Raw genomic sequence first — 13,681 nt, 5'->3', positions numbered from 1 at the left:
GGTCATCTGATTCCCCAGACTATACCTGGGCCTAGCAGTCTTGAGCAACAATTTATCCTGCAACATACATCCTAGTCATTTCTCACCTACTGGACACAGGTGTTTTTTATACTTTATAATCATTGAAATACTCAATGCTAAGGCATGATCTAGTCTTCAACAGCAGAAGCTCAGATTACAAAGCAATGTCTTCCTGTCATTCTTTTATTTTGTCATTATGTATAAATTATTTAATACCTGGATAGTCATTTATGAACCTGTTTAATTCATTTAAAAACCCTGTTGCATTTTCACTTGGCTCAAAATAAGGTACCAAGTGCAGAACCACTTCTCACCTACCTATGCAGACAGATACCTACATCTCTAAATGCATTGGGGAAAACTGATTTTCTGCCACATAGCATAAAATCACCAAAGAAATACAACATAAAGTAAATATTTACCGCCGTAGGGGAGAATGGAGCTCAGTTTTATAATGGACATCAGCAAAGTCCATGGTTTAAATTACAGACTAACAAAGGGTTCAAGAGCTCAGAATTAAGTTATTCTGTTTAAAATCAATCACAGAGACTGTCATTCTGCTTATTGCTTTGACTCCCTAACACAAATTTAAATGCAGATTTTATGTACAAGTAGAAAGTATCAAAAGATCTGCTCTTTTCAGGCCTGTATGGACTGGGCGGGGTGAGGGCATGGCGGGTAAGGAGCAAATGTTTAGGACATTAATGTAATTAGAATGAAGAGTGCATTTTCCAGGAAAAAATTTAAATCTTTATTTTAAAATCCCACAAATCCATAATTAAATCATCATCTGAAAAAAAATGGTAGGGAACAAAACGTGGGGTACATTTAAAAGGCACTAGATTCATTAATACCAGAGCCATTCTGGAGACGCCATGCAGGCAATCTGGAGTTTCTCTAAATCTTCTTTTTAGTCGTATCAGAACTGGGGAGAAGGGTCCAAGCAAAGTGTTGCCTTTGCCAGGGTATTCGGATTGAGGTTATGAGGAAGAACCCTTTTCCTTTGTCAGTGGGTTTCATGTTGGGCCACCACTCCAGCGCTGAGCAGCTCCCCGATGGCCCTGTCATCGTATCTCAGGACCTCCTTCAGGATGTGCATCGTGTGCTGCCCGAGCAGGGGAGGCGGCCTGGCCTCTGACATCTTGAACTTACTGTATCTCACAGCTGGGCCTGCCAAAGAAGAAGGAAAGCAGGAAGCCTGTTAATGACTAACCCTAGGAAATTAATTACCTAAGCAGCCTGGGGTGTTTTCCATGAATGCCAAAAATATCAATGAGTGCCAGTTACACCCTTTCAGACGCACCATCGTTTTGGAAATAAACGTGTTTTCACTTGTGGCTTTTCTTGACTCAGGTTCATCCAAATGTGCAGTGTTCATCTGACTCGTTCACTGCCATGCGGTGGGGCTGCATGGATGAAGCTAACATCTGCCGGGCCTGTTTGGAAGCTGGTGTTCCTGTCATGAAGACTCAGAGGTAGGGCACTCAACTGAGTGAACTCTGGGTAGGAAAGAACAGTGACCACAGAAACACAGTGTCTCTCTGAAGCTGGAAATTTGATCCCAGGTGAAAGCATCCCAGAAGTTGACTACTCAATGTCTACTGTATAGGTCCACGGTTTAGTTCAACTGACTGCAGATCACTGAAACCTCAGCTAGACCCTGGTTCAAGGCTTTCGGTGGTAGAAGAGGTTGTATGTGCAGGTTTCACGGTCAGAGAGATTTAGGCTTTGCTCTCAGCTCTTATGCTCTCTAGCAGAGCCATCTTGGATGAATGACTGAACTTCACACGGTAAACTGGGTGTGATAATGTTTACCATACAGACTTGAGGTCAGGATTTAATTGAGATAATAGACAGAAAGCACTAAGTAAGCATTCCCTAACCCATGATAATGCACAAAACTTGTTCGTTACTATGATTACAAAAGCTGCCACAACATCTCTCTTGAAGCTTATAGTGTAAAGAGAAAAGGGGTGCTGGGCACTAAGTTCCTCTAAAAAGAGTTGAGCAATGCTTTTAAGAACTGTTGGAAATAGATTTTACTATCTCCATTCTTCCCATGAGGACACGAAAGTCCCTAAAACCTAAAGTTTTGCTCAAGGCCACACAGCTAATCGCAGGGTCTGGATGAAAATCTGTGTGTCTCACATTAAAGGCCATGAACTTTCCATAACATCATCGGCCACTTCTGACTTCTCACTCTTCCATGGAGAAACTGGACACTGGGGAACATGTTGTTGAAACTAATTTTACCTTTGTTATCACATTCAGTAAGTGGTATTTATGTTGGCTGTCCTTTATGTCTCATTTGATTAGGCTTCAGGAGAACAAATGAGATGGTAGTCACAAGACGACTTGATAAAACAGGATATTCCTATCTCAATTTTTTTTTTCTGGCTTTCTCTTGATTTGAGGAGCCCATAGAAAGAACAAATAAAACCAAAGCATGAGTGAGTAAAAGAATGTCCATCAGTAAAGCAGCAAATGACCTTTGAGCTCTTTGGAGAATTCCATTAATAAAAGTACTTTTGCGCATGCCACTGTTGATAGAGATGGAGGACTTGGGTCTCCTAACACCGTCAGGCTGTGCCTTTGTGTAACACATCTGATCCACTACCGAGGGACAACTTTCAACTGATGCCTAAGGTTTTTCCTTCTCTGAAGCTTAGTGACATTCGTTGTTTTCTTCTCACATTTTCTTTTAAATGCCTTAGTGCATGACAACCTTTTCAAGGGTTTGTCTCTTTTCAGTAAGAGAGAAATCAACTATAGCACACACTTGGAGGCAGGGTCCACAGCTCTCCCAAGAATGCCAATAATGTGATGGTTTAGGGATCTGACCCTTACTTGTTGCTCTCTCTAACTCTGTTCCACCTTGATAGTAATTAACAACAGTCTTAATCTAAAACCCGTCTATCAAAAGAAGAACTCCACTGGGCAATATATGCCTCCTGAAGTCAATGTCATGTGACTTTACCCCACTTGAATTACCTGAAGCAAGACTCCAGAATGGAAAATAGTCATTTGAATATACCAAGAATCTGGGTTGGAATACAGCTCCTGCAGCTACTGCTACAGTAGTAGTAGCAAGTCAGTCAGTAGTAGTAATAGCGATCATAGTCCAGCTACCATTTCTTTTCTTTTCTTTTCTTTTTTTTTTTTTTGAGATGGAGTTTCGCTCTTGTTGCCCAGGCTGAAGTGCAATGGCATGATCTTGGCTCACCGCAACCTCCACCTTCCAGGTTCAGGCAATTCTCCTGCCTCAGCCTACCCAGTAGCTGGGATTACAGGCATGTGCTACCTGCCCAGCTAATTTTGTATTTTTAGTAGAGATGGGGGTTTCTCCATGTTGGTCAGGCTGGCCCAGCTACCATTTCTTAAGAACTTGTGATGTGTCAACCACTGCACCAAAGGCTTTATGTATTAATACATCATTGCATACAGTTCTCACAACAGTCCTGTCTGGTAGGTAGACTGTCAGTCATCTTTATATCCAGATCAGGACATTAAAGGGAATGGAGGTTTAAATGTTAAAGTTAGAATTAAGGTTAGGAAATTAAAATAACTTGCCCAAATTCACACAGCTAGAAAATGATAGAGTTAGATTCCAATTTCATGTCTGTTGGGTTCAATAACTTGGATTAAAAAATAATAATAATTTATTGAGGTAAAACTTACGTAACATAAAATTAACCATTTTAAAGTGGACAAGCAGCTTCTCCTCATTCCTCCCAAATCCAGGCAACCATTAATCTACTTTCTGTCCCTACGGATTTATCTATTCTGGCTCACTCCTTATAAGTAGGATCATATATAATTTGTGACTTTTTGTGTCTGGCTTCTTTCACTTAGCATAATATTTTTGAGATTCATCCATTTTGTGCATATCAGTACTAAAAGCCTGGACTTTTAACCTCCACACAGTGATCGAATGAGGGAATTCTTCAGGTCCAGCCAAACTAAAGGGCAGTTCAACTTGTGTTACTCCCACTGTATGCCATACTTTTCTGGTAGCTTCCAGATCTACAGTGAAGACTATGCTACCACTTTAGAATGAAGAGTATTTAACTTTTTGCATCAAACATCTTCAAGAATTTAGGTTGTTAAAATGGTATTACTTGGCAACTTTTTCACACTTGCTAGGATAAAGACATAGACTACAACGGGACAAATAAAGTGATGTCAAGATCTCAGAGAAAGCTAACTTCCCATGAGTCATTTGAAATCTGTTCTTGCAACCCTGTGCAATAATAATAATAGCAGAGACATCCCTTTCTGAATAAGGTTTGCATGAAGAAATTAAAGGGCTCAAAAAACACATTTGTTTCAAAAGTAGAAAATATTTGACATAATTATTTATATCTAAGGTTCAAAGAAAATGACTAATCCGATCTTTCATCTAAAAAGTTATGAGCAAGGTAAGTCACATGTTCTTAAATTTTTTGGCAAACTAATATCTATGTTTTCATCTGTTTTTAAATACGTACAAGCTGTGTGAACTTCAGAACTCTTAAGGTCTCAGAGCCTCAGTCTACACATTTCCAAAACAAAGTCAGCAATACCTACTGAAGGTTGGTTTGGGCACTGAGTAATATTATATAGATATCATTCAATATCAGTAATAATCTAAGAAATATATGTAAAAATAACAAGGTAAATTTTTGCTTATAAAATTAGCAAATAATGTGGGAATTTTCGTTTGATGTCAAGAGGTTGGTGGCTGATAGGAGTGCAAATTGGTGCAATCCTTCTGGAGGAAAAATTTGTCAACTAAACATCAAGACTTTTAAGTGTCTGCCTACTTGGATGGAGAAATCCCATTGAAAAAATTTTTTCCTATGGACATAATTGGGAATGTTCACAATTTTCATAGGCAAAGATTCATATAGATTTTTTAATCTGCTCAATACTCTTAAGAGTTCTCGACTTCCTACATGGCATTCTAACCTACAGCCCATAAAAATTCTTTGCATGGGATCCCTAACTTTGGTTTAACTTGAATTTTCTGTCTGTTCATTGCTTCCAAAGGTTACCTCTGTTAGGACTAGGTGTTCAGCTTCTCATTATTTCATGTACTACCCTGCAGACCTATCTTCAACCTCTCTTTTCCAGATAAAAGGTTAAATAGTTATAATGTGGAAAATATTAGAAAGATTTATCCAAAAGTTGGGCACTGGTTAAATAAATTATAGGGAAATTGTACAGTGATTTCAAGTTATAATTTAACTTTTGTCTTTGAGTACATATATTGCCTTCACATTCTCTTGAAACCCCACTGAAATAAAAGTATAAAAATTAAACAAAAAAAACTTCATATGAATGAAAAGAATGGAAGGGAGTATCACTAGTGAATGGGATATTTCCAGTGAATTTACAGGTCACATGGATGAGATCATGTTGATGGATAAAAGAGATAGAGAAAGCTGAAGCTTAAAATATTCTAGAAGGAGAATAAGAGCAAGTGGATACCAGTTGATCTGTTTTGCCTCCCAAGAGCCTTTGATCTTAAAGTCAGTGATTATGAGAGACACAGAACAGGGACTAGAAATAGGACTAAGAAGAAGGATTGAATGTCTCAATAGAGAACAAGTGGTCCAGTTTGGATCTGCAATAACATTTAAACAAGCTTTGTAAAAGTAGAGTACAAGCAGCCAGCATTTAGCCAGTATCAACCTCTTCTTTTAAAAAGAAGCTCAAGAAACCTATAAAGGGAAAGTTAAACATTTTAATATGGATTTTGTGCCCCCACGCAAAGCCCTCCATACTCGTACATTTGAGGGGCTCATAGCCAGTCTATGGCTCTGAATCCATGTCGTAAAGACTGTCAGTGAAATAACCTTGACCCACACTTCCAAGCATTCTCATTCGGAGTAGATCCAGTAACAGTGGAAAACATCCTCAACAACAGAGAAAAATCAATGCCAGGCATCCAGATCTTTTTTCTATAAAAGATTGATCAACCAGAGATCACTAGAAATACGAGAACCAAATAAAAGATTTTAAAAATGGAAAAATGAAGATAACTCAGAACAGAGCAAGAACAGAATACTATGCAAAAAAAAAAAAAAAAAAAAAAAAATACACACAATTGAAACAATATTTAGCACTTAGATTTTCCAATATTATTGTCAAAATTAGGAATTTAGAAAATAAAGTGAAAGATGCTCCTAAGGATATAGGGACAAAAATACAGCTTGTCTAAAAAATGTGAGAAAGAAGCTAAGAGTTCTCATAAAACAGATAAGAACTCCAGGAAAAAAGAGGCAAAAAGAGGCAAAAAAAGTAGAAGAGGATAAATTTTTCTTTTTTTTTTTTTATTTTTTGAGAAGAAATTTTTCAATAAAGAATATGAGGAGTAGAGAAGAGAGCATTTTTGCAGATTAAAAGAGTCAACTGAGAATACGACAATATAGATGAAGAAAAGATTTACATCTTTACATCATGTACAATTTCAGAATATCAGCATTAAAAATATCTGAGAAACTTCCTGGAAGTGGAGGAGGGGTGAACAATTCAAGATCTAAACAGTGGGACGGGAGGGTGGAAACTAGTTTTTTTTTTTTTTTTTAAGAATCAAATTAGACTGCACCAAACTCCTCACTAGTGTCTACTAAAACTACAAGTAGAGCTTGTTTTCAACTTTTGTTTTTTTTTTTAAGACACAGAGTCTCGTGCTGTCTGCCAGGCTGGAGTGCAACGGCACTATCATAGCTCACTGCGGCCTCGAGCTCCTGGGCTCACGGGATCTTCCCACTTTAGCTTCAAAAGTAGGTAGGACTTCAGGAGGGTACCACCACAGCAGGCTAATTAAAAAAAAAAATTCAGAGATAGGGACTGGCTATGCTGCTCAGGCTGGCCTCATCCTCCTCCCTCAGCCTCCCGAGTAGCTAAGATACAGGAATATCCATGTCCACCTTTCAACTTTCTTGAGGGAAATATTGTTAAACCTAGAATGGTATGGCCAGTCAAATGATTAATCAAATATGAAGATATTTGCAAACTCTCAAAGAGTAAATAAGTGCACTGAAATAAGTTTCTTGAGTATGATTCCAGTAAAATATAGAAGCCAATGGAAAAAAAAGAAAGAAAGAAAGAAAGAAAATTTTGATACTCAATGAGGACCTACCAAGGAGCATAAGGAAAGAAGGTCCCAGGACAACAGCTCAGACCAGAAGAGCCAATAAAAGCAGAGATGGAGAGGGAGGACAGAGGCCTTCAAAAGGGATGTCTAAGAAGGCAAAAAAGAGCCTTAATTGTATAACTGCTAAAACTGAAAAGTTGGAAAAATATAATAATGAGAAAGAGTTACATCATGCAAGAAAAAATAATAGATACTCTACAAAAAAAATGTGCATGGAAAAATCAAGATCCAAATATGAAGCAAATCCAAAATATGGCAAGATTTTAAGTAACTGATGGAATATATGCAAAGAAAATTCATTTGAGCTTGATGCCAAGAACATTCATTAAGTAGCACATATAACCTTGTGCATTCTCTTCAGCAGCTCTTAGCATTAAATTGTCTATTTAGATGTCTATTTTTTGAACAAACAATTGCTAACAATAAAAGAAAGTTGAATAAACACTGTGATATTACTACACATAGTAATACATATCATATTAATTAATGTATGTATCTACTAATTTATTCTAACTATAATTTTGGAGTATCTATTCTGGTGCCAAGATCTGGGCTGTATTATCTAGATATATATTAGCAAACAAAACACACCTGGACCCTACTCTTCTGGAATTTACTTTCTGATGGGGGAGGCAGACTACGAACAAACAAAAGCAAATACATTGCTAAAATCTGCTAAAAATTATAAAATTATTAAAAACCAAGTTGAAAATGGAACAATATTGCAACCACAGTGGGGAGGGGCTGAAGTGGGAGAAAGAGTATTTCTAAATGGGATGTGCAGAGGCGGCCAAGCTGATTAGGTGATCCTTAAGCTGAGTCGGAAGCTGAGCTATTAATATGAACAGTGGGGGAAAGAAGATTCCAGAAAGCATAAAAAAGACTGATGTTCAAGGGACTGAAAAAAAAAAAAGATCTACTGTGGCTAGCATGTAATTTAACAGAAGAGAGGTACTAGATGAAGTTGCAGGGAGTGGCAGGGGATAGTATGCACAGGGTAGAGACTACAGCAGTGACAGTGGATCTTATTCTAGGTTCAGTGGGAAGCTACTGGAGCTTTAAGCAAAGCAGTGGCAGGATTTACAATAAGGAATACTTTTGTGCTAGGCAGAGAATGTCATGAGCTTGGAGGCTGTTGTAGTAGATCAAAAGAGATGATGGCAGCCTCAACTGGAATGGTACATTAGAGTTTGAGAAAAGTGGATGTGTTTGAGAGGTATCCTGGTGATAGAATAAGAGGACACACTGATTAATACATGGCCCAACGTAGTTTAGGAGAAAAAGAAAAGGATCAAAGAAGAATCCTGAGTTTCTGGGTTCACTTACCAGATAGGGAAGACTGAATGGATTGCATGGACAAGTTTGGCACAAGCCAAGGATTATTTTTTTGGACATGCCAAGTTTGAGATGCCTATGAGATATCCAAGGAGAGATGTCATTGGGTCTTTAGCTATGCCAGTCTGAAATTAAAGGAAGAGTTTTGGCCAGCATATATAAAATTAGAAGTTATTTAGCATCTAAATGTCCTCATTCCAAAATGACATATTTCCACAGCAATTGTATTTATTCCAACATCTCTGATGCTGAGGTTTTAAAAATAAGTTGTTTATGCACCCTTTTCTCTACTGTCTAAGGTCTTTGCTAAAACCTGTTACATCAAAAATATTTTATGTCCACAGGAGGTAAATAAAATAAAGAAGTGATTAACTTCTAAAGCTCATAATTTTGGAGATAAGTGCATTTCTTTAAAAGAAAGTCTATATTCTTGTCCTTCAACAGACAAATCTCTACAGACTTCAGGGTATAAATTAAGGTACTTTTACTTTTACTTTAAGCCATGCTTACAGGTTATGCCTACCTCTAAGCAAGGGTTGTGTGTGAACTGCCTGTGGTCCTCTAAGGGATGGTTCTAGAGGGGTCTAAGACAATGACAAATGCTTTTTGCTTCAACTGCTTCATATGCCCATACCTGTGAGGCTGAACTGATCAACTTCATAGAAGCCAGAATTACAGAGCTGGCAGTAGACAAAATGCAGAGGTAGGTGTGGAAGAATCCTGTCACAGTTTCTAAATTATATGTTATAACATCTAAAACTACTATTTAATGAATGCTTACTGCATACCTCACCTGACGTGAGGTGCTATGTGTTTGTTATCTAATTTGATCCTCACAACATTAAACATTTTTTTTTTTTGCATTTACAAATGCATTTTATGCCTAAATCACAAAGGAGGAACGTGGAGCTCAAAGAGGTTAAGAAATGTGTACAAGAGCACACGACAGATGCAAATAGAGATCTGTTGACTTCATAGCTGTTGTTTTTGAGAAGTGATTCAGCAAGGTGGTTAAGACTGTGGGTTCTAGAGCTGGAGTGTCTAGGTTCACATCCTGGCTCTGCCATTTACTGACTCCATCTCCTTGGGTAATGTATTTACTGACTCCATCTCCTTGGGTAATTTACTTACTGAAACTGTACCTCAGTATCTTTACACATAAAATGGGCATGACACTGGTATAAAGTGTCATATCAAGCTGTGAGAATTAAAAACATTGCTTCTTATGAATCCCTGAGAACAGTACCAGGCACACAGTAAATACTCAATATATGTTATCCTTTCTTCTCTGCTACAGTGATGACCTTAGCAAATTAGAGCTTTGATCACATACTGTCATAGAGCTTTGATCACCTGCTAATTTCAGACCTAGACTTCCCAGAACATTAGCAAGTTAGCTGCATTTTAGATTTGTGAGAGAAGACTAAAAATAAAAGTTTTAACTTGTAGAAATCTTTAACAGTCAGGGACAAGGTTTTTTAAAGTGAAGGGAAAAGGGAGGAAGGAATCAACCATTTCTCAAGCACATGTTACATAAAAAGCACTTTTCAAATATTTATTTTGCTTATTCCTCATTACAACCCTTTGAGACAGGTATGCTTCCCCTTCCTACAGAGAATAAAAAAGAGGCACAGGGGGTTGGATGATTACCGAAGCCACACTTTTGTAAGTACATACTTAGTGTCTCTAACAGCATCAGGACATATACCAGAAATTCATTTTACACCCTTTTACCTTTTAACTAGTTAAGTGTAAGGAACTATGAAAACATGGGATTTCTTTCACTCATTTAACAAGCACTTACTACAGACACTATTGTATGTGCTTCACTCATTTATTTTGCTCAGTCCTTATGATAACCCCAGAAGGCACTATTATCATCCCCACTTTACAAATGGGGGAGACTGAAAGACAGAAGGGAAGTCACTTGCTCAGCATCACAGAGCTGGTGAGGAGCAGGGCTATGATTCACACTCAGATACTCCTGTGCCAGAATCCCAGCTCTTTGCCACTGGACCACACTGCTTTCTGGTGAAAGAAAGAGAGCAAAGGAAGGAGAGAATGATCTCAGCTTGAAACTGAACTCAGGGGTCTAGAAGTAGAACATGCCAAGAGCCACTTGAGGCCTCATCTTCTGACCACTATGTCTTCTCCATCTTTCTAGGTCAGAGTCCACCAGATTCTTTGTGCAATAAATACTTGTTATTACTTCATGTTTTCAAATGAATTTGTCATATGCCACCTATCCCCTTGCAGGAAGTCCTGGACTCATGGCACTGTCGATACATGCCAATTTCTCATGCCTCTGAATCAGGGGATGCTCTGCAATGCCTCCCTCTGCACCCATCCTGTAAAGAATGAAGCCTTCACTGTGCCCTCTGTGGAAAGTTACCTGAGTCAAAGCACAAGGAGGGCCTAGTGCCTGGCGCCCCCTGAGAACCCCTCAGGCTAGTTCTGTGGTGTTTTCCATCTGTGGTTTGAGGCCCCTCCGTAACACGGCCCCAGTTGTTTTGTCTCACTCCCTTTTAGAAACTGCCCATGATTATCTTAGGGTGAAAGGGAAATCTACCCAATCTATGCAAACACCCCAAGCTACTCTAAGTATATACAGGTTCAAGCTACATTTCTATAAGCCAAACCAACTTAATAATGTAAACAGTTGCAGGAAACAGAGGTAGCCAAAAACATGTGGGAAACCATAATGAATATTCAAGTAATGGGAACATAATATCACATCATCATGAGGGAAGAGACCTAAACAGTCCCTTTTTCCAGAACTCCACGCACCTTCCATCCTAATGATGCATTTCTACAGCAGTGAAACAAACTATTGCTCAATCTCACAGCTAACCGGCAACTGATCAGCACTAAGGGTTAAATTAATTAACATAGCTGGCCAATCTGATCACACTGGAAATAAGAATGAATAAAATTTAATAAATGGAAAAATACCCTAAATGTGTGGATTTTTTTCATTTGATTATTTTTTCTTAATTTCTGACATGGGTATCATCAACTTCTTAAAGTATCAAGAATACTTAAAAGTGAACATCTGTTTTATAATATATGAAATGTTTGTTATAACAAACGTTTTTTCTTTGGACTTCTTTGGCTCATTGCTAAGATACATGCTGTAGATACCATTTAATCTTCAAGGCTTAGTAGTGTAGTAAGAAGCCAAACTTCATTTTGCTGAAAATAATGATAGCTCCAGTACTAAGTTATTGCACAATTTCCCCTCCAGTGCTTGAACTCATCATCATAACAATAACAATATTTTTATATGGCACCTCTCAGCCATAGCATCCAATGCACCAAATGGAGCCATATACTTAGAACACATTAAACCCATTAGATGTGAGATAAAAACAGAGAAAGCTATTTAACTAGCATGGAATGGTGGGATAAGGCCATAGAGAATAAATATGACTTTGGATATTTTTAACAGAAGAACTCAATCCGTGGCACTGCTTACGGGACCAGGCATCCCAGAAACTCAAGGCATCTTGTGATATGTACCACCAACGTAGATAGGTCTTCAGACTCACTCAGAGTTCAAAAACGCCATATGTCACTACTGCTTGAATCAATTTTTGGCTCATTGTTTTTTAACCCAATAAGGAGGGCCTCAAGTGCCAGTATCTATAGGTTGTCTATTTTTAACCACATCAATGACCCTTTGATAGTCATCAGTGTTATCCACCAAATTTCCAGTTTCTGCTGACAACCAAAATCAGGCACTGAGGAAAAAGTCTCAATCATGGAGGTTTACTAAGCCAGCTTTAGGGTACATCCAGGAAAACCATGAGCCATAGACACATCTGTAGCTGTTTTCCCAAGAGTTTTCAGGCTGTCCAGTATATATATATGTCCTTAAAGGGGAGAGAAAGCATGTAGGAAGAGGGCCAGGTACAGGGTAAAGTGGATGGTTACATTCCTGTGAGACCTTAGTTAGTGCGAGGTAAATCCACATTTTACATGTAATAAGGTGAATGTTTGAAGAGAAAAAGAAGTAACGGAAGTGTAAATTATGCAAGTGTCTCTGGGTAGGTGGAAATAATTGGTCTCCTCTTATCTTTGTTCTGCACCTGGAAAGATAAGCTTGCAATCTACACCATCACTGTGGAATCCAACAGACTTTAAATTTAGGAGCTAGACTTAGATTGCAGACCTAAAGTTATAATTGGCATGCCCTTGCTTCTGGGAGGCCAGCAAAAGATTTACCCATGATTGATCTGTGGGAGCAGTCCTTCATAGATGCCCAAGGCCTTTCACCTTGTGGGAATCTGGCTGATGTATAATGCCAGTAACAACTTCATTTGGAAAAGGGTATTGCATGACTCAGCCTCCAGTCTTAACTTTCCCTTTTGCAAAGAAGTTTGGGGGTCCTGAGATTTTTTTACTTTCCTTTACACTAGTTTCCAGGAATATGACAGTATTACACACCCTGGTCCCTCTGGGGTTGGGTAAAACTGTGTGAGCCCACTGAATTGTGAATGAAAGAAATGTGGTTATCAGCTTAAGGAGATTTTGGGGTGAGACAATGGGGTTTTCTAAATATACAATCATGTCATCTGCAAACAGGGACAATTTGACTTCCTCTTTTCCTAATTGAACCCTTTATTTCTTTCTCCTGCCTGATTGCCCTGGCCAGAACTTCCAACACTATGTTGAATAGGAGTGGTGAGAGAGGGCATCCCTGTCTTGTGCCAGTTTTCAAAGGGAATGCTTCCAGCTTTTGCCCATTCAGTATGATATTGGCTGTGGGTTTGTCATAAATGGCTCTTATTATTTTGAGATACGTCCCATCAATACCTAATTTATTGAGAGTTTTTAGCATGAAGGGCTGTATTTTACTGAGGATATTTGCATCAATGTTCATCAGGGATATTGGTCTAAAATTCTCTTTTTCTATTGTGTCTCTGCCAGGCTTTGGTATCAGGATGATGCTGGCCTCATAAAATAAGGTCAGGAGGATTCCCTCTTTTTCTGTTGAATGGAATAGTTTCATAAGGAATGGTACCAGCTCCTCCTTGAACCTCTGGTAGAATTCGGCTGTGAATTCGTCTGGTTGTGGGCTTTTTTTGGTTGGTAGGCTACTAATTATTGCCTCAATTTCAGAGCCGGTTATTGGTCTATTCAGGGATTCAACTTCTTCCTGGTTTAGTCTTGGGAGGGTGTATG

General features: G+C 38.5%; 1 protein-coding gene across 2 annotated transcripts in view; it reads right to left on the bottom strand.

The window, feature by feature from the left end:
- Window positions 1-748: 748 nt before the first annotated feature.
- SUGCT (succinyl-CoA:glutarate-CoA transferase) overlaps window positions 749-13,681 on the bottom strand; it is a 732,347-nt gene continuing 719,414 nt past the window's right edge. For both annotated transcript variants that reach the window (XM_017867385.1, XM_017867384.1), the window contains one exon: window positions 749-1,191. In XM_017867385.1, the coding sequence (XP_017722874.1) occupies window positions 1,028-1,191 (164 nt within the window). In that variant the 3' untranslated portion in view covers window positions 749-1,027. The remainder of the gene's footprint in view (window positions 1,192-13,681) is intronic.

Source organism: Rhinopithecus bieti, unplaced genomic scaffold (assembly GCF_001698545.2).
Source record: "Rhinopithecus bieti isolate Rb0 unplaced genomic scaffold, ASM169854v2 scaffold_2439, whole genome shotgun sequence".
Classification (NCBI taxonomy): Eukaryota; Metazoa; Chordata; class Mammalia; order Primates; family Cercopithecidae; genus Rhinopithecus; species Rhinopithecus bieti.
This window is presented reverse-complemented; position numbering and strand designations above follow the sequence as displayed.